The 24546-nt window shown below is 40.5% G+C and overlaps 1 protein-coding gene across 3 annotated transcripts in view; it reads left to right on the forward strand.

Moving 5' to 3' along the window:
• Positions 1-24546, forward strand: part of AK9 (adenylate kinase 9) — a 178397-nt gene that overhangs the window by 40531 nt on the left and 113320 nt on the right. For all 3 annotated transcript variants that reach the window (XM_068231284.1, XM_068231285.1, XM_068231286.1), the window contains exons 5-9: positions 8681-8777; positions 15733-15845; positions 20176-20349; positions 20561-20683; positions 22757-22831. In XM_068231284.1, coding sequence (XP_068087385.1) covers positions 8681-8777; positions 15733-15845; positions 20176-20349; positions 20561-20683; positions 22757-22831 — 582 coding nt within the window. The remainder of the gene's footprint in view (positions 1-8680; positions 8778-15732; positions 15846-20175; positions 20350-20560; positions 20684-22756; positions 22832-24546) is intronic.

A 24546-nucleotide genomic window follows, 5' to 3' on the forward strand; every position in this document is an offset into this window, starting at 1 on the left:
GGAGCCGGGGGAGGTAGAACGTTAAGTGGCGGTTGCAGCCTCTGGACAGACTCAGTCAGCTGAGTAATCTGAGCCTGCTGTGCAGTCACAGTAATCTTCAGCTGTTCTACTTCTGCCCTTACAGTCTGAAGCTGATTTACCACCTCCTCCATCTTACTTCTTTCTGGTCTGTGTTTATGTAACGATTGGTGTCAGCAAGCACCGCTATTCTGATTATTGGTGATCTGCAGTATCACCAATAATACAGATGCTATACCTGATTATATGGTGATCTGCAGAATCACCAATAATGCAAGTATAGCGTGACACGATACAATCGTACGCAAGAGGGTGCTGGGTACATTAGAGTATCTCTATAGGGCACAGAGATACAACCTCCAGCAAGCTGGAACAGCAGACAACAATATAATATACAATATAAATTCAAGTCTGTGGAAATATCCACCACACCGTAATTCCTCAGAGGTGTGCTTACCTCTGAATGGGAACCCTGTGTGTGAGATCCTCCAAAGGACGGAGTGGAGGAGTCTCGGCCTCTAGCAGCAAGGGTTTGCTAGTGGCGGTCGTCTCAAAGAGGCAAGCCTCTGATACAACCCTACAGTGGGAGACGTTCCACTGAAGGGAGAACGGTCAGACAAAATGAGGTTCGGCAACAGATCAGGCGGCAGCAGTACAGAAACGTGAGACAAGAGAATAGTCGGAAACCAAGCCAATAGTCGATAACGGTACGGGCTGGCGAAGTACAAAATCAGGAAGCAGAGGAGTAGTCAAGACAGGCACAGAATCATACACGATAAATCAAACATATATTGGCGATAAACCACTATATAACACAATATCAGAGACAAGGCTGACTAGGTCTGAGTGCTGACACAGGGTATCGCAAACACAGACGAAGTGTGACTGAAAAGCACTTCCTTATATACTGCCTGGGAGAGAAGTCTCCACCCCAGGCAGCAACCAATCAGAGCAGGCTAAAATGTCAGCTGATCTCCAGGTCAGCTGACATGCTTTCTAAGAGTATAAAGGCGTGTCTGTCGTGCGCGCCCGCCCCCTAGAGGCAAGATGGCAGAGTCCTGGTGAGCAGCATGCTGGTGAGTTTGGAGCAGAGTGCTCGGACGGGTTTGCGCAGCGGATGCGGACGGATTTCCGCATCCCGCGTTGGAAAGTCTACTTGCCGGATTGGATGCGACCATATTTCCGCAATCCATCTGGCGTTGCGGATTTTTCGTTACAATGACTGCTTATTGTGGTGCCCAAAGGACCTGATTCGCTGGCTGCTGGCTGTAAAGGGGTTCTTTTTGAGTTTCTCTGGACTTTTTAGAAGCCAACTAGCAGTCACATGAGCTGAAGTTGCAGGCTAGATAGTCTTATTATTATTAGTTAAGACAGCAACCCAATTCATCAGCACCTTAATACAAGAAAGTAGTTTATGTATAGGAAAGCATACACGTCATTTACATGACACAAGTACATGTATAAGGAGCCACTGGAACCAGCAGGCTCCTTAAAAACAAGCAGACTCCTTAAAAAAGACACATATATACAACACAGACACAAACACAGAACATGTATATCGCGCTTTTCTCCTGGCGGAGTCAAAGCGCCAGAGCTGCAGCCACTAGGACACGCTCAGAAGCAGTGTTAGGGAGTCTTGCCCAAGGTCTCTTACTGAATAGGCGCTGGCTTACTGAACAGGCAGAGCCAAGATTCGAACCCAGGTCTCCTGTGTCAGAGGCAGAGCCCTTAACCATTACACTATCCAGCCACCGCTGGATAGAACAAGTAGATAACTACTTGTTCTACTTGCATAACAGTTGTATTGTAGTGTCCACATTTTAATTTCAGTACATTTTACATAGTAAATAAAGAGAATTCTGTTCCTGGCATCTGCAACGTGCTTCCCTTTGACTTAAGTCATTTGCTCCCTTACCTACCCTACCCTTTCTCTTAGAAACTGCACTGTCAACCCCTTGGGCAGGCTGGCACTTGACACTCTTGGTGTACCAGATCTAGCTCTTGCTGGTAGTAGATTATTCTTGGCTCCATCAGTATAATTTCGAGATTGAATTATTGTTCCAAATTATCTTGATTAAATGTGTATTTGTATTACTGCTCTGTTGGTCACTTGAATTAATGTATTCTACTTTAAGCAGTGTATACTGCTCTTCTATCTTACACTGCTGCATTGTACATTATTTTTGCAATTAATGTTTGTATCTTTTCTATGCCTTTTTGTTTTAATAAAGGCTGATTAAAGAAAAATGAATTGCACTGTCATAGCTAGCTTGCTTTGTAAGCACATGTGAGTACAGTAAAGATCAGATTTCAGCAGCTTACTGAACTGCCCTAAGCCAATCACAGAGGAGCAGGAATGTGGGAGGGTTGATGACAAGCTTCCTTCTCATTAGCAATGGAAAAAATAGAGCCAGGCTGACTGAGATAAGATTTATTACAGCAGAAACATTTCTGAATAGATTGGAGTGCTTGCAACGCAGGGTAAGGTTCCAGGCTACATAATGAACACAGAGCAGTGGCTAAATGGAATTTGATTTTGTGGCTGACAATCCCTCTTTAACCTATTTTGGTTCCTGGACGTAGAAACTACGTCCAGGAACCATGCGCGCTCCCGCAGCCGATCGCGTGCATGCACGCGCGATCCCAGCCCGCGGTTCGTTAGCCAGGCAATCAGTGAATCGGGCTATGGTGCCCGATCACTGATTCCTCTCCCCCGCTGAAAAAGCGACAGCTTCTCTCAGAAGCTGCGCCTTTTCTGGCTGTTACCTCCCCCGTGCGTCGCTCTAAGCGTATGTTGCGCTTAGAGTGACAACATGTAAACAAACTCATGGCCGCCATCTTGTGGCCAAAAAGTAATACTACAATTAAAAGTAAAAAAAAAATAAAAATCAACACACATTTACATTATAAACCTATTGTTTACATCCCACCCTCCCAAAACTACCCAAATAAAATGTTTAATATAAAAAAAAAAAACATTACAATAAAAAAAAATAAAAACATGTAAATATTTACCTAAGGGTCTAAACTTTTTAAATATCAATGTAAAGATGATATATTTCTACATTTTTTTTTATTTTAAACTTGTAAATAGTGATGGATGCAAAACGGAAAAAATGCACCTTTATTTCCAAATAAAATATTGTCGCCATACATTGTGATAGGGACATAATTTTTTTTTTTTTTCTTTCTTTTTTTTTTTCAAACTCAGCGTACAAAAAATTGTACTATACCCAACTAGATTAGCTGCGCTTCACCGGAGCCCTCTTATGTTGGGATTTATATTGCATCATCGTTTGACAATTTATTGCTTCATAAATGTGTACATCTGTATATAAATTTATGTTTATTTATAATTTAAACACAAAAAGTCAAACCACAATGAGGGAGCAGAAAGGAGTGAGGGACCCAACGAGGCCAGTGGCCTAACTACCCCTCCCACCATATCCATCCCTCACATTTTAAGTATTAAAATTATGTATGCCTAGTTCCAATCAGCCTTCTGGGCACTCGCACACCCCTTTCAGAAAATACATCCGTTCTCTTCCTCTCTGCTCATTTTCTCCCCTCCTTTCTCCACCCATTCCGACCTATATCCAATCTATCAACTCTGACTATTTCCGGGCCATTATCACCTCTGTACATCCACCCAGCAACCGCTCCTGGACTCTACACCTCTCCATTCCTTCCCTCCTTACTATTCTCTGATCTTCTTTCTTCCTCCCTCCTTCCCCTTTTCTCATCCTCTCTCCTCCCCTCTCCCCCTTGCCTCGTCCCACAACTTTCTGGCCATCTGTGGCTCGCCTTCCAATTCTCCCTCCTCCCCCGCTTCTATCTGTAGCAAATAAGATGATAGATTCATCCATTCTTTTTTTGAGGGTTTGTCAGTAGATTTCCAGTTTTTTATTATAATAGTTTTGGCTGCCAGTGAGAGGATATGAAGTAAAATTTCCACGATCTTGTTTTCCCCCTTTTGGCTCAGTCCAAAAATTGCTACTCTCTCATTCATATCACCATCTGGGAGGACATATTTTCTTATAAATGTCTGTATTTCTGACCAAAAAGGTCGTATTATTGGGCAGTGCCATAGCATATGAGATAAATTCCCCGTCCCTGCATCACACTTCCAACATTATTTTCTTTTATTTTCTTTTGGAAGAGTTTCTCAGGCGTTAAATACCATTGAGACACTATTTTAAATTGTAGTAACTGGATTCTAGTATTCTTAGGTAGCCAAATATATGAAGTAATCTTCTCCCACTCTAAATCGTCTAATTTTTCTTCCCACCCCGTTTCCCATTTTTCACGGAACCAGCTAGTATTTCGTTCAACCTCCTTTACTCCCAGATGGTCATATAGCCGAGACAGCATCTTCTGTGGGACTGTTTTATCTATAACAAAGTTTCTAATTTATCCAGTTGTTCTCTTATCCCTCCCCCCTTTAATTTTTGTCTTTCAAGGAAACTTTGTATTTGTAACCTTTCAAACTCAGTGGCAGGCCTTATTCCCTGAACTAAGTTAATTATTCTCGTATCTTCCTCTAATTTATTCTTTTTAAGCCATCCTAATTCTCTTGCTGGTGCAAATTCTGAATTGTTCTCGATTAACATTAGAGGTGGGGGATCTGCAATACAAATTTTAATATAGTCCAGAATTGCTTTCAGCGAAGGAGCAATAAATGGGTGGTCTGTTGTTTTTGCTGCTTGCCTGATTTTTATTTTATCCCATGACAATACATCTTTCATATTCACACTCTCATATTCCATCATAATCCATATTTTATCCTCTCTCCCTTGCCTCCACTCCAACAATCTACCCAATAATATAGCTTGATGGTATTTATGCAGGTCCGGCGCTGCTAGTCCCCCCTTTTTTTTATCCATTGTAATTTTTTTATATGATATTCTTACAGCTTTATTTCTCCAGATGTACTTTGAGAAAAGCCTGTGTATCGCCAGAAACCAGTTTTTGGGAATTTCTACTGGGATACTTTGTAGTTTAAACAGTATCCTAGGTAGTAAATTCATTTTTATTATATCTATAAGGTGTTAAAGCTATGTAGGTCCCATTGTTTTAGGGAATTAGTGCAGATTTCCAATTCTTTACCCAAGTTTCTATCAAAGAGATTCCGAGTTTCACTACATATATGTATCCCCAAGTACTTAATGCTGTCATTGTGCCATTGTAGCTTAAATTTTTCCCTAATTTTCTTTTTAGTCTTGCTGCTACAGTTTAAATTAAGCGCCAAGGTTTTTTCTATATTTATTTTATAGTTTGAGTGCTCCCCGAAGGTTTTTGCTACTTTGAAAGTGTTTTCTATAGATATATCGGGGGTTTTAAGTGTCAGAATTACATCGTCTGCGTAGGCACATATCTTTAATTCTTCTTTACCCATTCTTAGACCACTAATCTTTTCCTCTTTCTGTATAGTCTGAATAAATGTTTCCAGTACCAAATTAAATAAACTAGGGGAGAGAGGACAGCCCTGCCTGACTCCATTTGTCAGTCTTAAATCCTTTGAATGAAAGCCATTTATGTTTATACATGCGGTTTGGTTTATGTATAGATTTTTAATCCTATTGATATAGTTCTCGCCTAACCCAAATTTTTTCCAATGTAGCGTATAAGTATTCTCTGGGACATAATTTTAACGGTGTAATAACTGGGACATATGGGCAAATACAATACGTGAGTTTTAATTATGGAGGCATGTATTATTTTAAAACTATAATGACTGAAAACTGAGAAATAATGATTTTTTCCGTTTTTCTCTTATTCTTCCTGTTAAAATGCATTTACAGTAAAGTGGCTCTTAGCAAAATGTACCCCCCAAAGAAAGCCTAATTGGTGGCGGAAAAAACAAGATATAGATCAGTTCATTGTGATAAGTAGTGATAAAGTTATAGGCTAATGAATGGGAGGTGAACATTTCTCAAGTGAAAACGACGGAACGCGAATGGGTTAAGAAGACACAGATCACTTAGTCTAAAAGTGTGCACTTGCTAATATAGAACAACTTTTTAGTTGGTTAATTCTTTTAAAGCCCAAATGAAGGCATATTTTTTATTCCTTATACAAATCAGTTTTCTCAGACTGCCTACTCATTCACTCCCTACCCCTCTGTAATGATGATAGGATATAAGTCAGCAGGGAGGCATGGCTTCAACTGATGGCACAATCAGACTCTATGCTTTATGCTCAGGTTACTAAAGGCACAGTGTAACAAGGTGTCAGTGAGAGCACAAATATCTGATTAAGTGGTGATCTGCAGTATCACCACTAATGCAGATATAAATTTGACAAAAGTAATCAGTATCTTACTGATAGTAGATCAGCGGAAGACTCACTAACACAATCAGTTCTTTAATAAGAGTGTGATCACAGGTGATTAATGCACAGTATACAGGAGTACTCCAATGTGATAGCCCCCTGGCTGTAGGGGCTATCACTAATAGAATGGTCGTACAGGCAAAGTCGGTAAGGATCGGTCAGTAGCGGTACAAAATCGTCGGGCTAATCGTAGTCAAAGAGGAAGCTGAGGTCGGCAACGGGTCGGACAGATAAGGTACAGAATCAGGAGGCACAAATCAGAGTCAAAGGTACAGGCAGGAAATCGGCAACAGATCAGATAGCTAAGTACAGAATCAGGAGGCAGAAATCGGAGTCAGAAATACGAGCAGAGGGTCATACACAATAAATCAACAATGATATTCAATTATAATTATAGCTATCAAAGGTCTGAGCGCTAACACGAAGTATTCGCAACAGCAGATAAGGAGCAACTGACAGCCAGCTCCTTTTATGCTGGCAACGCTCTGCAGAGCCGCCCAGACGCCCAGCCAATCAGGCAGCTAGCTGGAGTCAGCTGACTCCCCTTCTTGCAGCTTAAAGGTCCTGCCGCTGGGAGCACGCACGCGTAGCCCTTACCCTGTGTGCGGCCGAAGGACCTGGCTGTGACAGCACGGCGGGGACCGCCGCCGACTGAGATGAGGAAGCGGCGGACATGCCGCTCTACACACAGTGGTTCAGAATCAAAATCAGAATCATTTTATTTCGCCAAGCATGACTGGGTCATGCCCGGAATTGGGTTTGGCAGAATACAGGTCGGTACATAGACAGAAAAGCAGGAAAGAAAAAGCAACATAATACAAAGCAACAGAATACAAAGATCATGACAGTGATCCATCATTCTCAAATAGATATACATCAATAAATATACATCTTTCAGAGACTCCACCAGAGTCTACCAAAAGTGTGGGAAAAAGTCTGATCAGTGAGAGAAAAGAATAACTAATTTTTCCAGTCCGCTACTATGCCGGTGGTAGGGCGGTGATAGAGGGTGGGAGAATGTTAAGGGAGTTCAGGAGGCTAACGGCCATAGGGAAGAAAGAGTTCCTGTGTCTGGTGGTCTTGGTGGGGATGGCCCGAAATCTCCGGTCCAATGGAAGTGGGGTGAAGAAACAGTGGCAAGGGTGTGAGGGGTCACTTGCGATCTTCAGTGCCCTGGCTCGCATTCTTGTGTTATACAGGAGGTCAAGTGAGGGGAGAGGTCTCCCAATGATCCTCTCCGCCGACCTGATGACCCTCTGTAATTTGTGCCGGTCACTGGCGGTGGCTCCCACATACCAGACCAAGACGCCGGAGCAGAGGATCGATTCAATGGTGGCAGGGTAGAAACTTGTTAGAATCTCCTGTGGCATGCCGAACTCCCGCAGTTGGCGGAGGAAGAAGAGTCTCTGCTGGGCTTTCCGCTGGGTTGACGTGATGTTGACCCTCCAACTGAGATCGCTGGAGATGGTGGTACCGAGAAGGCGAGGGCAGGGCACTCTGGCCACCTCAGTGCCATCAATGTAGATGGGGGACGGGGTGGGAGCAGACTTCCGAAAGTCAATTATTGGCTCAACGGTGTTTAGCACCAGACTGTTCTTCTTGCACCAGTGGCATAGTCTCTCCACCTTCAGGTTGAGTGGGTGTGATCAGTCCATGAGATGCTCTGAACTGGTCGAGCAAGCAGTTTCATTTTTAGTGTGCAAAATGTATGTTTTTTTACAAAAAAAAAAAACAAATCATGCACATTTACTTCAAAACAATGTTCTATTATATGCAACTGTGCCAGAACCGGACAAACTTTACCAAAAGATAGTAGTAGGGTAAAAAAAAAAAAAAAATGCAGACATTGCAAAGTGAGAAGTTAAAAAATAGAAGATATTTCAAGAAATTATTGCTACTCGCAGTGTTTGTTGTTCATGTTGTGAACCAGCTGCCCTTATCTATAAACACAGCCAATAGATTAGCAATGTGATATGCTGGAAGGTTGACATATGCACAGAAGGAGATACTGCTTGCTTGGCAGTTGGAGACAGCTCCTATTTCCCACAATGCAACAAGGTTCACAAACAGGAAACTGTCAGGGCCATGGCATCACACTGTGGAAGGGGTTTCACCACAATATCAGCCACACACCCCTGATATTAGAGAAAAGGTTAAAGATTACTCATGGGAAGAGGTGTGCCAGATACAGAATGGAATGAGTTCAATCCTGGGTTAAAGTTTCTCTTTGAGATATTCCATTAAGGGCCACATAGCAGACATTACTTGTGCTGAGAAACATAGTTCTCTACCAAAAAACATGTTATATTGTATTTTTTTTATTAAAATGCAGATTCAAGAACTTCTACACAAAGGTCAATGTGTTAGTGAAGAGCTTATAGTTCAGCTGATTGTGAACAAGATAAATTCTGAAGAAGTTTCCCACTATGGTATGTATTTTTAAAATCACATAATTAAAATGTGAAATGTCATTCATTCTGAAATTGTTTGCCTGGGCTTAGAAACCATGTTTTGCCCCAAAAGAGCTTTACTAGCCTATTTTTAACCTACTCTAAAAGTGCTCTATTTCTTACCCCAGCTGTAATGCCATAATCCTAATTTGGAGACTTTGAATATCCATTGTAGCAGAAAAGAAACTTCTGGTTTCAGAAAAAGAGTAATTTTCATATACCTGAAAGTTCTTCTCTAAAAAAAAAAAAAAAAAAAAGCTGCACTGCTATTGTCTCCGACTCTTTCAACGCTCATCCCAGAGGAGAAGATTTGTCACCTCTCTCTCTATTTGGAAAGTACTCCTAGTGTTCCAATGTCAAACACTATGCACGTCAGTATTGGTCATGGGACTGAGCCCCACAGCTCACTGGCTTCACCTTCTTGACCACCGATCCTGCATGGTGACTGAGTGGTAAATTAGGCTCACTGGGGGCAATGCTGTTTTCATAAATAAATAATAAATATTAACTACTTCTTGTTCCCGAGTAATCTACACCCCGCAGGACTTCATCTAAAGTCCAAGGGCGTAGATACTAGTCTTCTGCCTCCTATGGGCAGCGCATGTGATTGCCCCCATTCCCAGCCAACAGTTTGCAGATTGGTGAATGGGAACATATCTTCCCAAAGCCTATCAAAGCACTTAATTTATGAATGAACTCTGCTGTAATGCACAGTACAGTTAATTCATTGAAAGTCTAAAAAAACAAAACTTTGCTTTTGTTTTAGCTTAATAAAAAGAAAATCTCAAATAAAAAGCATATTAACCCCCTCCCATTCCCTCCATATCCCCCATAGTTACTAAAATAAAAATACTTAAAAAAGCCAAAGTGACATAATTTATAAGAGAATACATAAATAAATAGTTATTTATGTATGTAAATAAATAAATTGTTATGTTAAGGACTTAGCTTTTTATAAATGGATGCTTATGAGGGTATATTATTATTTTTTACAAATAGGGATTGTAATTATTTTAGAGTACAGTGAAAAGCCAAAAACAATACACCTTTATTTCCAAATAATATATTGCCACCCATACATTTCACAAGGGACATGATTTAAACATTGTAATAACTAGGACAAATGGGCAAAAAAAAAAAATTGGTTTTATCTACAGTCGTACATTTTATTTTAAAACTATATTGGCTGAAAACAGAGAAACACTTTCCATTGTTTTCTTTTTATTCCCATGAAAATGTATGTAAAATACAAATTATTCTTAGCAAAAAGTACAACCCACAGAAAGCCAAATTCGTGGCAAAAAAAACCCCCAAAAACATTGTAGAGATCATTTAGGTGTGACAAGTAGTGATAATTTTTTGGGGGCGAATGAATGGGTGTAGTGCTGAAATGGGAAAATTGCTGTGGTCCATAAGGGGAAAACCCCTTAGTGGTGCACTAGTTAATATATTTATTTCCTGGACAAAAAAAAAAAGATGTTTAAAAAAAGAAGCTTTGACAGCTATTTACTGGCAATCACTGTAGCCATCACTTGGGGCTCTGCAGGGATGATCAGGAATCATTTCATGAATTCTCGGAGTGACATTTTGGGTTGACTACGGTTTTTTCCTCATTACCATATACATTGGCCTCAATTCACTAAGATCATGCTGGAGATAATAAGGCAAGAGAAAACGAACCACCACACAGTAAGAGAGTTATCTTATCTCTTCATTCCTTAAGTTACCTCCTCTTTAGTTCATTTACCTCCTCTGTAGTTCATTTACCTCCTCTGTAGGTAATTTACCTCCTCTGTAGTTATTTTCACATGCAGTTAATAAACAGCCTGTCTTTAACTCTGGAGTTATTTTAAGGATTGAAGAGTTAACTTAAAGACAGAAGAGTTAACTTTAGGTTTGCCTAAGGTAAAATGTTTCCTGAATACGACATGCCTCGTCACCATGGTGATCACTCTAGAAACGTTATTAAAGACAGGCAATAAGCTTAGTGAATTGAGGCCATTGTCATTTGTAAATAAATCCCATGTGCTCTTCACTCAGATTCGGGGGGGAGGAAAACAACTTTTATGCAGATAACTTCATGTTTACACTATGCATATGTATAACACATTTAGGAATATATTTCCTTGTAGTAAGAAATATATGGAGGCTGCCATATTTATTTCCTTTTTAAGCAATGCCAGTTGTGTGGCTATCCTGTCAATCTTAAAGAGCTATTAGGAGGCAAATGTGCACAACCTTCACCTGTCTCATATCAGAACTTATTGTTCGAGCATTGTAGAGTTGGGAATAGAGTATTGCTAAAAGGTCCATGAAACAGCAAGAATGCTTTTGTAGATACATTTAGCACCTGCATTGCAGACTATTTATAATATATACAGTAGCAATAAAAAGTATGTGAACCCTTTGGAATTATATGGATTTCTGCACAAATTGGTCATAAAATGTGATCTGATCTTTATCTAAAGGTGGCCACTAACGGTCCAATTTCTAGCGAAAAATTGATCGAGCGATCAGAAATTCTGATCAGACGAAAAATCGTTCACTACACCATCAACTAACCAATCATTGCTTCCTATCTATCACGACCACCAAGAAAATCCAAATTTTCATTCGACGAAAATTCATTCGGACGACATTTTTTTCACTCGTTCATAATCGATTGTGTCCACCAATGGAGACTATTTACAACCAATCCGATCAGAATTTCTGGTCGCTCGAACGATTTTTCGCTAGAAATTCGACCGTTAGTGGCCAGCTTAAGTCACAACAATAGACAATCACAGTCTGCTTTAGCTTTTTTATTGAACACACCATGTAAACATTCACAGTGCAGGTGGAAAAAGTATGTGAACCCTTTAATAACTGGTTGAACCTTTTTTGGCAGCAATAACTTCAACCAAACGTTTACTGTAGTTGCAGATCAGGCGTGCACAACGGTCAGGATTAATTCTTGACCATTCCTCTTTACAGAACTCTTTTAGTTCAGCAATATTCTTGGGATGTCTGGTGTAAATCGCTTTCTTGAGGTCATGCCACTGCATCTCAATCGGGTTGAGGTCAGGACTCTGACTGGGCCCTCCAGAGGGTATATTTTATTCTGGTTAAGCCATTCTGTTGTTTATTTACTTATATGCTTTCGGTCGTTGTCCTGTTGCAACACCCTTCTTCTGCTGAGCTTCAGCTGGTGGACAGATGGCCTTAAGTTCTCCTGCAAAATGTTTTGATAAACTTTGGAATTAATTTTTCATTCAATAATAGCAATCCGTCCAGGCCCCGACATAGCAAAGCAGCCCCAAACCATGATGCCCCTACCACCATACTTCACAGTTGGTATGAAGTTTTGATGTTGGTGTGCTGTGCCTCTTTTTCTCCACACATGATGTTGTGTGTTTTTTCCAAACAACTCAACTTTCATCTGTCCACAGAATATTTTGCCAGTACTGCTTTGGAACATCCAGGTGCTCTTTTGCAAACGTTAAATGTGCAGCAATGCTTTTTTGGACAGCAGTGGCTTTCTCTGTGGTATCCTCCCATGAACTCCAGTCTTGTTTCGTTTTTTACGTATCGTAGATTTGCTAACATGGATGTTAGCATATGCCAGAGACTTTTGTAAGTCTTTAGCTGACACTCAGGATTCTTCTTCACCTCATTGAGCATTCTGCGCTATGCTCTTGCAGTCATCTTTACAGAACGGTCACTCCTAGGGAGAGTTGGAGCAGTGTTGAACTTTCTCCATTCATAGACAAATGGTCTTACCGTGGACTGATGAACTGCAAGGCTTTTGGAGATACTTTTATAACCCTTTCCAGCTTTATGCAAGTCAACAATTCTTAAATGTAGGTCTTCTGAAAGCTCTTTTGTTGAAGGTATCATTCACATCAGGCAATGTTTCTTGGGAAAAGCAAACCCAAAACTGGTGTGTGTTTTTATAGGACAGGACAGCTGTAACCAACACCTCCAATCTCATCTCAGTGGTTGGACTCCAGCTGGCTGACACCTCACTCCAATTAGCTCTTGGAGATGTCATTAGCCTAGGGGTTCACATACTTTTTCCACCTGCACTGTGAATGTTTACATGGTGTGTTCAATAAACACATGGAACATTTAATTATTTGTGTGTTATTAGTTTAAGCAGACTATGATTGTTTATTGTTGTGACTTAGATGAAGATCAGATCACACTTTATGACCAATTTTTGCAGAAATCCATATAATTCCAAACTGTTTACATACTTGTTATGCTAATGTAAATTATAGGTAGTCTTAGATTCATTACAAAGAGTTCCAACTGCAGGTGTGTGGTACTGAATTGCACTACTGGTATTTAAACTATACAGTAAATAAGCAATCCTCATTATAATCTGATATGACCCATGTCAGGGCTGCAAAGTATTTGCCACCTAATAATAGATAATAATTTGATAAATCCTTCGAACGGTCAGGCACACTAACAGAAGGAAAGCTGCTATCTTATTCCATCAGATTAATGGAACTGATCTGTTTTTGGATCGATTCCATTAATCTGATCGAATTGGAAAGCAGCATTACTTCTGTTATTGGGCCCGAATGATTGTTTCCGAGTGATATTACAGACGCATTGGAGAATGGATTATCATCTGAAGAATCGTATCATTAATGGCCACCTTTAGGGACATGCTTGCTTTAAACAGTGGTCAGTATAACTTGTCATGTCTTTCATATTTATTAGATATATTTTTTTCATCTCTAGATTTTTCAGAAGAAAAACATTGATAAAATAAGTGAAGTTTCTGGCCTCTGACTTTGAGCTCCATTTCATTCTAATTGTTCTGTCTTTTAAACAAAACCACCTGTGGAAGTAAAGAACTGCTGTTATTCTAGAAATGTCCATTATTTTCCCCTTCTGCTTTTTATTTGAATTTGATGGGAAGCTCACAGAACTGTATTATTTCCTGTACTGTTTGATAGTTCAAAGTATGCCCATATACTCATTGACTAAAAAGCTCTGTCTATGCAAATACTTTTACTTTTATAACTCTTTTTATTGGCAGGAAAAAATAAATAGCATATTGAAATTAGCGCATAGAGCTTACTGAGACATAGATGACTTGCTCGAACGAGGAATCAAAAAGCAATCACAACTGGTTCTCCTATATTCATCTGAACAGTGTCCATATATATAATTATACTATGCTTAAATCATAAACCAAATAACATTCTTATTGAAAATTCTGCCTAATAAGCTGAACATTAACCAATATGCAAATACTTTTATTTTGGTTCTGGGTAGCACATAAGTGGGTTCATCTCTTCGAGAATACAGAGTACAATAATTTATTACAGGCATTCCCCTACTTAGGGTCCTTTTACATTGGTGCGGTGAGATTTGCACTCGGAAAAAAAGCTATTGCATTGCACCACACCTTTACACACACTTTAGTATACTGTATATACGGCAGTCTGCTTTTACAGGGAAATTGAAGGCAACCTTCCTTCAAAAAGTCACACCTTTCAGTCATGTGTATAATGCTGGCCAGGAAGTATATCATCTGAATATTTGCATCTGCGTACCACAAACACACCAAAATTAAAATATTCGGTGTTACCATTGACTGTTAAACTGCTTGCGGTGCTACTCATGATGTGCAGTAACAAGTTGCAGCTTCTGCATCAACTGGAGCACTTCTATCACATTGCAGGAAGTGTGACATGTTCCCTTGGCTTTAATGGCCTTTGCAACAAGATGCAGTAGGAAAAGTCAATGGGATGCAATGTGATAAGTGTAAAAGGGCCCTATCAATTTTTAGTTTCAAAATATTTTATTGAGAAAGAATTCAATAGAAACTTACAGCTTTTATATAGTCCCTTAGCAAAGGGCATTATTTCAGTCAATCAGTGTAACATATAAACACAAAAGTAAACATAAACCAAATATGCAGGCTATTCGGGTGATCGAGTTTATGGTCAACCTTTCGGGTGGGCATAGCCCCTAGAATGAGAGGGCGCAAGACCTCAGGCCCAAGGAAATCGAGGCTGAGAGCCAGGGTTGCCAAGTTCGGGTGAAAGACAGAGTTGTATCATTAACTATTGCTAACAGTCTTTCTGAGATAAGAATATTCATTATTATGGCATCTGCCTGATCAAAAGACAGAGTAGGTTTAAGCCATTGACGTGCAATATGTAAGCGGGCCGCCTTGGCAACATGTTGGGCAAGTCTATGTTGTGGGTATTTCCACCTCTGGGGCTTATGTCCTAGGAGGAGTTGAAAAGGGTCAGGAGATATATCTATCTCAAGAGCTGTACCTATAGCAGAGGCTATTTGGGCCCAATATTTTTTAACTGTAGGGCAAAACCACCATATTTGAGGAAGGTCCCCTATCTGACCGCAGCCTCTAAAGCACATGGGGGGTTTATCATGGGATATGGTGTGCAGCTTCTGGGGGGTGATATAAGTGCGATGTAATATCTTATAATTAGTTTCGATATGAGAAAAGTAATTAATTCCTTTTGCTAGTGTAAGACAACATTTGGACCATTGTGCTATGGTGAGATTCTGACCCAGATCTTCCTCCCAAGCTTTCATTGCTTGAATTTTATCTACTTCCAGGGGTTGTGATATTATTGAGTATAAGTAGGAAATAAGTCCGCCCTCCAGAGGTCTCTGAGCACACCAGTGTTCTTACGTAGTACGAGTTGGAGAGATATGTGCCGGATGCGTAGTGCTCTTTGGCCCTATCAATTTTTGATACATACAAACAAAAAGTTAGATTTTTTTTTTCATTTAAAAAAATTATGATGAGAAAACAGGAGGAATTCTTTGGTTTTCAACTCTCCAATAATAGTAATTGGACTGCACACTTATCCAGGGCAAAATAAAGGCAGAACAAATCCACAGCATGCATGATGAACCACTTTAGCTTGTCCAAAATTAAGTAATATTTATTCAAATTTAGGATATGTGATTTGTGGACTTCCATCGCTCTGTGAGGAATACATGAAGATTTCAGAACAAATTGAACTGATAAAAAACTTTAAATTAAAGCCAGATGTCATCATAAATATTAAGGTAAGAGACTGAGTACTTGGAAGTGTTTCTTGCTATTTAGGTATGTCCTTCCTGTCCACACATAGAGGTTGATGTATGGGCATCTCATTTGGTCTATAAATAGAGCCTACTTTCTGTAAGCTTCCTCTCAGTAAAGATTACTGATCGAATTGTAATTAAAAGTTCAGTACGACCTTGTTTAAGGGAATGTACAGTTTTTATAGAATCATTTTTTTCATGCATTTAGCACAAAAAATAAAAATGCTAGAAAAATAAACAAATTAACATAGATATTTAGTTTTCGGCATTCCACTTTATAATGTATTGTATTGTGAGTGGTAGAGATTCTTGCTTTACTGTTGCAGTTAGGAAGTCTGTAATACCATAAAAGCAAAGTCTCCAGCCTTATTACTATCTTTACTGCACTGCATTAAAAATTAGACTTACTGCACTTACCAGTCAAACCAAAAGTTGAGACTAAACAAATAATATACTGTATTTTAATTTGCTAATTTTATAATATAGTTAATATTTTAGTAATTAAATTAATTAACGATATAAAGATACTTTAAATCTGTTTTTTACTAAAACAGAAATTAAAAATGATTATTTTTCATCACAGTTGGTATTGATATGTAATCAACAGGACATATTGAAAAAGGGGGATTTTTCCTTATATAAGTCCTTGGATGGACATATCTAGAGTATTCTTTTATTCCCTTATATCCAGGTTTATATCTTGAAATGCTAGTGTATAGCACAGATAAAAACAGGAAAACCGAGAGCCCAATATAGTGTAGTATGTATTGGAACCAGGAGGAAAAAAATGACAAGTAAGTAATATACTCACAAACATGGGTTACCGCATAGGCAACCACTGTATAGGCAGGTGGGGAGATTAGACCTGTCCCCACTCAGGATTAAGATGTCGCTCGTTGAAGAAGGAAAAGAGGGTGTAACACCCTTCCTCCAGGGTGGAAAACTTTGCCAATAAGATTGTAACGATCGGTGTAACACAGAGAGGATCTGATTACCGGGATCTGCAGTATCACTGGGAATACAGATATATACCAGATTATTGATGATCTGCAGTATCACCGATAATCAGATATATAAGCTAACCTCTGGACACCTGAATAGAGTGAAAGTGTTTGGTGCGACAGTAATACTTTGAGGATTAGGCCTCAGTACAGTAAGGAGTACTGTACTACTTCCTTCCGTGGACGAGAACTCTCCCGAGAGGAGGAGTCAGGCTGAGAGTAGGAAGGACCACCCGAGAGTGACACTCAGGAGGAAGTGTCACCACCCGGGCTGGGAACCGCCTCTAACAATAAGGTCAGTTCTCGAGGTCGGACAAGCCAAGTCGTAACACACAGACAGGTAAGGTACAGATTCAAAAGGCAGAGGCGGAGTCTAAGGTACAGTCAGGGTTCGGCAACAGGGTATCGGATATATCGAGGTACAAAATCAGGAGACAGATGCAGAGTCTAAGGCGAGCCGGGGGACGGCAACAGAGTATCAGAAAAGCAAGGTACAAGATCAGAGTTCAGAAGAATGGTCAGACAGGCAAACAGGTCATAACAGATAATCACAATCAAACTAGTACTTTAAACTATCAACAGACTCAAACTAAGTGTAGGATTACAGCTCCAGCTGGTCCCGGCACACTTTCGGATCTGACTCAGGTCTGCGTGCTACCACGTAGTGATCACAACGCCAGACAACCAGCAACTGAACAGCCAGCAGTATATATACACAGACACTCTCCAGCACCTCCCTAAGTGCTGGACCAATGGGAGGACACAGAATTGTCAGCTGACCAGCTTGATCAGCTGACCTTCTTCTGGCTGCCATATAGGTTCTGCCTCTCTGCGCGCACGCGCGTCATTCTGAATCTTGGTGGACTATCAGTCCCAGCCACACCAGTACTGTCTTGCAATGTATCCAGCGAACCGAGCGTGGGAGCCGCCGCACCGCTCACTACACCAGCGGCGGCTTCTCCACGCTCACCCCCTTGTCAGGGACACTGCCATGCGGCAAGTCCGCCGCCTCCAATGCGGATTCCGCCGCTCCCAATGCGGATTCCGCCGCTCTGCCTATGCGGCATGCGGCGGTTTTTCCGCGTTGTGACGCCATGCTGGACGCGGAAACAGCCGTCTCACCATGAGAAGCGGCGGCTTTTCTGCGTTTCTTCACAAAGATGTACAGAGCTGCCAAAAGGATAAAATTAAGCTAAAACGTTAAAATATTCGGGTGGCGGTGGTGGACCGGTCACTCCAAAAAGGACACGAAATTGTCGCTTGAATGAAAGACAATTTAATCACATACTCCATGAACAAATCGCAACGCGTTTCACGGGCACAATCCCGCTTCATCAGGCATTAAACATACGGAGTATCACACTAAAAATGACAGAGATGGAGGCATGTATGATTGTGTTTTAAGTATAAATAGTAGCAGTGAAGCATAATAAAAGTATATATGTTGGATACGGGTGGGGATTAGTAGTTGACATATTCTAGATGAGTAAGGGAGAATTTGTATAGTGAGGGAGTGTAAATACATGGGAGTAGTGCATTAAGGTATACATTGGTAGCTGTGAAGCAATTTTTCTTCCTTTCGAGCAAAGTTGTATAAAGGGTAGTATGATAACAACTATAGTGTAGTTATCAATTGTGTAGACCAAGATGATTGGTAAATATAGTGAAGCGGGGTGATATAGTATAGCTAAGTGAAGGAGGATGCATGAAGCAGGGACACACTAGTGGGGAGGAAAAATGCTGAGAGGGAGACATGGATCAAACTGAAACAGTGAAACAAGAGTAAAAAACAACTTACCGGCTATAAGTCCAAAACACGCTTGGCACCTCTGTGATGTTGTGCCAGCGTGGGACCCATTATATAGCCGTAGGACGTCTAATTGCGAGGTTGGGCCGGGATGGTGGTCGTCATGGGAACCGGGGAGGCTAATGACCAATAGAGGTGTGTGGTGGGCGGGGAAGAAATGATTGAAGTCGCTCATTGCGACTGGGAAGCCGCGTTTAGGCTGAGCGGCAGACTTGAAGGGGCGGTGCACTCAGAGCGTCCTGCCGTCTAAGGCTAGGGCACATGTGTGAGCGTGATGACGTGTGCTGTGTGGATGGTGGGGAATCATGTGTGCACATTGCGCATATGCGGAAGTTAATTGACCGCAATGCGCCATACAAGTTATGGGCAGGTGCCAGGACTGTGCGGGGGAATAGGGAACAAGGCCCCTATTGGTCATTAGCCTCCCCGGTTCCCATGATGACCACCACCCAGCCCAACCTCGCAATTAGACGTCCTACGGCTATATAATGGGTCCCACGCTGGCACAACAGCACAGAGGTGCCAAGCGTGTTTTGGACTTATAGCCGGTAAGTTGCTTTTTACTCTTGTTTCACTGTTTCAGTTTGATCCATGTCTCCCTCCCTGCATCTTTCCTCCCCACTAGTGTGTCCCTGCTTCATGCATCCTCCTTCACTTAGCTATACTATATCACCCCGCTTCACTATGTTTACCAATCATCTTGGTCTACACAATTGATAACTACACTATAGTTGTTATAATACTACCCTCTATACAACTTTGCTCGAAAGGAAGAAAAATTGCTTCAGAGCTACCAATATATACCTTAATGCACTACTCCCAGGATTTACACTCCCTCACTATACAAATTCTCCCTTACTCATCTAGAATATGTCAACTACTAATCCCCACCCGTATCCAACATATATACTTTTATTATGCTTCACTGCTACTATTTATACTTATAACACAATCATACATACATAGCTCTCTGACATGCCTCCATCTCTGTCACTTTTAATGTGATACTCCGTTTGTTTAATGCCTGATGAAGCGGGATTGTGCCCGTGAAACACGTTGCGATTTGTTCGTGGAGTATGTGATTAAATTGTCTTTCATTCAAGCGACAATTTCGTGTCCTTTTTGGAGTGACCGGTCCACCACCGCCACCTGAATATTTTAACGTTTTAGCTTAATTTTTATTCTTTTGGCGCCTCTGTACATCTTATTGTCAGTGTATAGCACAGGAACAGGTTTAATCATACAGAGCCATAGATTGCAAGTTACATACAGCTCATGGCTAACAGATCATTAGCCATAAGGTGTACTGGAAGTCCATGCTTGATTACTATTGTTGTATCACCACTGGTTTTAGCTGCATACTGCATACATATCCTACCCTGTCCCCCTGGATGAAAAACAAAAATAGTTTTTGTATGAAGAAAAATTATTGTTTTGGGTGACCATTATTTCAAACATGTATGGGTCTTTGTAGCGTACTAATTTATTGTGTTTTTCCCTGAAGTGTCCAGATAAGGATCTCATCAAAAGACTTACTGGACAAAAACAAGATCCAGGCACAGGGTCAGTTTATCAGCGTGAGTATTGGGATCCTGCTTATAGGGAGAAGAAAAAGAAATATCAGGAAGGGGAAGAGGATGGAGAAGAAGAAGAAGAGGAGGAAGAGCTAGAAGAGGAGGTAACACTATAAATCTAGCAAAACAAATAGTGCAGACTGATTGTACAATATTCAAAGCTTAGTTTGAACTGTAAAGGTGAACAAAGATAGGTTGACATTATATTAATCTGTTATCGCAAGAGCATAGAATATGGCACAGCTACTTCTGACAAGTAGTGGGACTCTACATACAAATCTTAAGATTAAGGTGGTCATTCATTTATTTATCTAGGGTGAAGAAACTGAGAACTTAAAAGAAATTTTGGACCAGCTTGTGTGCAGACCGGAAGATATACCGGAAAATGCTGAGGAACGTATACATCTTTACAAGGAAACTTTACTACGTCCTATAGAGGTAAACATAAAGCGGCAGTATTTCAGACTGACTGGGTATGAGCAGGAAGATATCAGATGTCACTGAAGTTCTATGAATTGGTAGAGTTAAGATTAGGTGCCTCCTAGAGGTGTTAGTGTTAGGCATTGGGGAGGGGTGCCGGGTAGGCTGGCTAATTCCGGAACCCAACTGATGCGGTGCTGTGGTAATACGTGTACTGTAAGGGAAATGTCTGAATTCCTACTCCCTTCACACAGAGAGACCAAGATAGGAAGTCTGTAAGCCATCTATACTTCTCAATGACACTACAGAGTCCATGCTTGCAAATAATTGTAATTGCAGCCTCATCCAGGATTGGAAGTTTATAGCTGGCTGCAAATTGAGATGGAAAAAAAAACTTTTTCATAACATTAAATTATGAAAAAAATCACTTGAAAAGTGAACATGTATACATTTTTCAGAGCCAATTAAGCTATGTGCAGTCCAAGGGAAAGGTGTCATCATGACCTCATGTCATGTAAGTTCTAACTGTAGAAGTGTGCTTATTGTATACTAAGTTCCACAGTGTTGAGAGCAAAGAGTCGGCACTACAGTAGGCACTGTCAGTATAAAGGATGGAGCAGTATGCACACAACTTCTATTAGCTCTGGTGCTTTCAGTGTGCTCTGATATAGCAGATCAGTATAACATAACAAAAGAAGGGAGGGAGATCAGCACTGCTGCTAAAGCTTTATTCCAGAGAGTAGTAAACCTAGATGTCCAATGTGCAGCATGCATAATCATCAAAGTGAAACATCACGTTATTCGTTTGTAGACATCATATAGAAACATACCATGATTTTGTAGTGACGTAGTGTAGTGGTGGTGTAGTGATGGTGGGTGCTGAGCACAGATAGCCTTACGGCCGTTTCACGCCAAATGCGCTGGAATCAGAACTGCTGTGAAGACCTGATATCAGTTCAGTTTGCATAGTACAACTGCTTGTGAAAGGTAGACTCTTCAAGCTGCTTGTGTAGAGGCACAGTGCTGTGGCATGCCCCAAACCTAAGTATATGAAAAAATGGGCCACGCCCCTGTATACTACAGAATGGTATGCTGCTGAATACATTATTATTTTGTATTTATATAGCGCCAGCATCTTCTGCAGTACTTTACAGAGTATATAGAGTCTTGTCCCTCAGAGGAGCTCACAATCTAATCCCTACCCTTGTCATATGTCTATTGTAGCCTAGGGCCATTTAAAAACTAAGCCAATTAACGTGGTATGTGGGAGGAAACCGGAGTGCCCGGAAGAATCCAACGCAGAGACGGGGAGAACATACAAACACCTAGCAGACATTGCCCTGGCTTGTATTTGAACCGGGGCCCCAACACTGCAAGACAAGAGTGCTATCCTCTTCACACTGTAACAGAATATATAAGGTCTTGGGACCATCCATGTTTGTCTGACTGACTACACATTTTGAGCAGGATGAGCAGCTGCATTTACTGAACAGGAACTAAGGGCAGTGATTGACAGGACTCTGTTTAGTGCCTTGCTTTTAGGGGTGTTTCTGGTTGTAGGAAGGATAGGATGCTTCTGTACTGAGCCAGAGCTGTTCTGTGGATTGCATCATCGTGCTATTCAGACTGCAAGGGGAAAAGCACAGACTAAATCTTTGTAAGAATATGGAGGCTATACAGCATTATCAAGCTCTGGTGTAGAAAGTGTCTAGTACATTAAAAGTAATTTATTGGACATCATTTAATGAGGGAGCTTCTACACAAATAAACGCAAGACATTCAAATGAAGACCAGGACAAAAACATTATTGAACTGAGCCTTTAGGCTGTAGACAAACTATGAGCGCTTTCTGAGTGCTTTTCTGACCATTAGAGCTTTCCAAACTATTTTTAAAAATCGCAGCGATTTTACCACAATTTTAATGCAAGTCAATGGGAGCATTTTTTTTATAAAACACTTTGAAATCGCTGATGGCCAGAAAAGCTCTCAGAAAGCGTTCATAGTGTGTCTACCGCCCTATTGTTGTTTTAACTACAAGAAAATGTTGGGCAAGTAATATTTTGTTTATGTATTTTGCTTGTTGTGTTTTAGGATCTGATGATTGATCATGACCCTCAATGTCTAATAGAACTCGATGGAAATAAGAAGATAGAAGAATTATTTGTTGTAAGTTTTTCACTGTTACTTACCGTAATACTTAGCACTATGGAATTAACAAATAGAATTAAATATGCTCCTGCTTTCATTTTATTTTGTGTTAATATTTCTGCATATGTTCTTGTGCCCCAGCATTTGCTCCACTTCAGTTTAGAAGCACAACTCTCTTGGTTGATTAATAGCCTTCTCTATCACGTACCTCTCTCACATGAACATGCAGTACATCGCTCCATAACCACAGTTAGTTCCATGCTATTTAAATTCATAATAAACTTTTTAGTGTGGTTGACCACTGTGTGGTCTGGGTAAAAGTGTCCATAGAGAGTTTTTAGGACTATAAGCTTAAAGAGGAACTGTCGTGAAAATCTTAACATTTAAAACACATACAAATAAGAAGTACATTTCTCCCAGAGTAAAATGAACCATACATTACTTTTCTCCTATGTTCCTGTCACTTACAATAAGAAGTAGAAATCTGTCATTACCAACAGATTTTGGATTAGCCCATCTTCTCATAGGGGGGTTCTCGGGGTTTTCTTTATTTTTAAAAGCACTTAGTGAATGGCAGTTGCTCCGTCCAACTGCCAAAATAGTGAGCAGGGAGGCTGGTCAGCACCTTTGTATAAATGTTTTTCAGGGAATGTCTTTATAAAGAATAAAGGCCATGCTGACAATCACCTATGGAGAGATGGACTAGCCCAAAACCTGTCGGTAATGTCAGATTTCTACTACTTACTGTAGGTGACAGCAACGTAGGAGAAAAGTAATTTATGGCTCATTTTACTCTGGGAGAAATGTACTTTTTATTTGTATGTGTTTTAAAATTTAAGATTTTTCACGACAGTTCCTCTTTAAATAATTCTGAAAGTGGACTTTTACTGTTTTAGAGAAGAGTAAAATCACATTTGTCAAAAATAACCTCTCATACACAAGCACAAAATACTAATTTTATGACTCCCTCATAATGTAGGCAGCCATCTTGGTTTTGCTTGTAGGACTAAGGGCCATTTTCCACTGGCTTCGATCTGATTCAAAAAGCGGATTGAAGACGTTTTGCCAATCTCTAGAGCACTGCAATAAAATGTAAAGCTCGGTGCTCATTTTCCACTATCCTGCTTTGTTTGCGATTCGTATTTTGCTGAATCGCAATCCCTTGCGATTCAGGAACATAGCGCTAACGCGATTCTCGTCGCGATAGCGCTATGTTCCTGGCGGCTGTGATTTAAGTGCAGATAGTGGAAAAAAACAGATTGCGCAATTGCGATCGTGCTTGCAAGTGGAAAAGGGCCCTTAGACTGTGCCTTATGCCTGTGCTTTCTCCCACCACATGCATAATGTATATGTTCCAAGTAACAGTTCTCTCCCACAGTGCTTTCATAAGGCAAACCCTGATTTCTTTTTCTGTTTATGTATTTATGTTTTGCTTAGGCAAAGCCCCTTGTTAAAGAAGAGGCAAATAGAGAAGCTTTTTACCAGTGAAACATAACTTTTAAGGTCAAATACGATTACTAGTATTATTGTGCTATGAAGGAAAGAATATGTGCAGACTTGGAATTTAACTGATTTATTTATTTACTTATTTATTGTGTGCAGCGCTGCTGCACAATAGATAAATGGGTTGACATACAAGGGAGGACATACAGTACCTAGGGACTCACAACAAAACCAGATCATGCAAATGTAGTTCAATGCCTTTGGTAAAAAGAGTCTTTCCTAGTCCGCAT

The sequence above is a fragment of the Hyperolius riggenbachi genome, chromosome 4 (assembly GCF_040937935.1).
Source record: "Hyperolius riggenbachi isolate aHypRig1 chromosome 4, aHypRig1.pri, whole genome shotgun sequence".
Classification (NCBI taxonomy): domain Eukaryota; kingdom Metazoa; phylum Chordata; class Amphibia; order Anura; family Hyperoliidae; genus Hyperolius; species Hyperolius riggenbachi.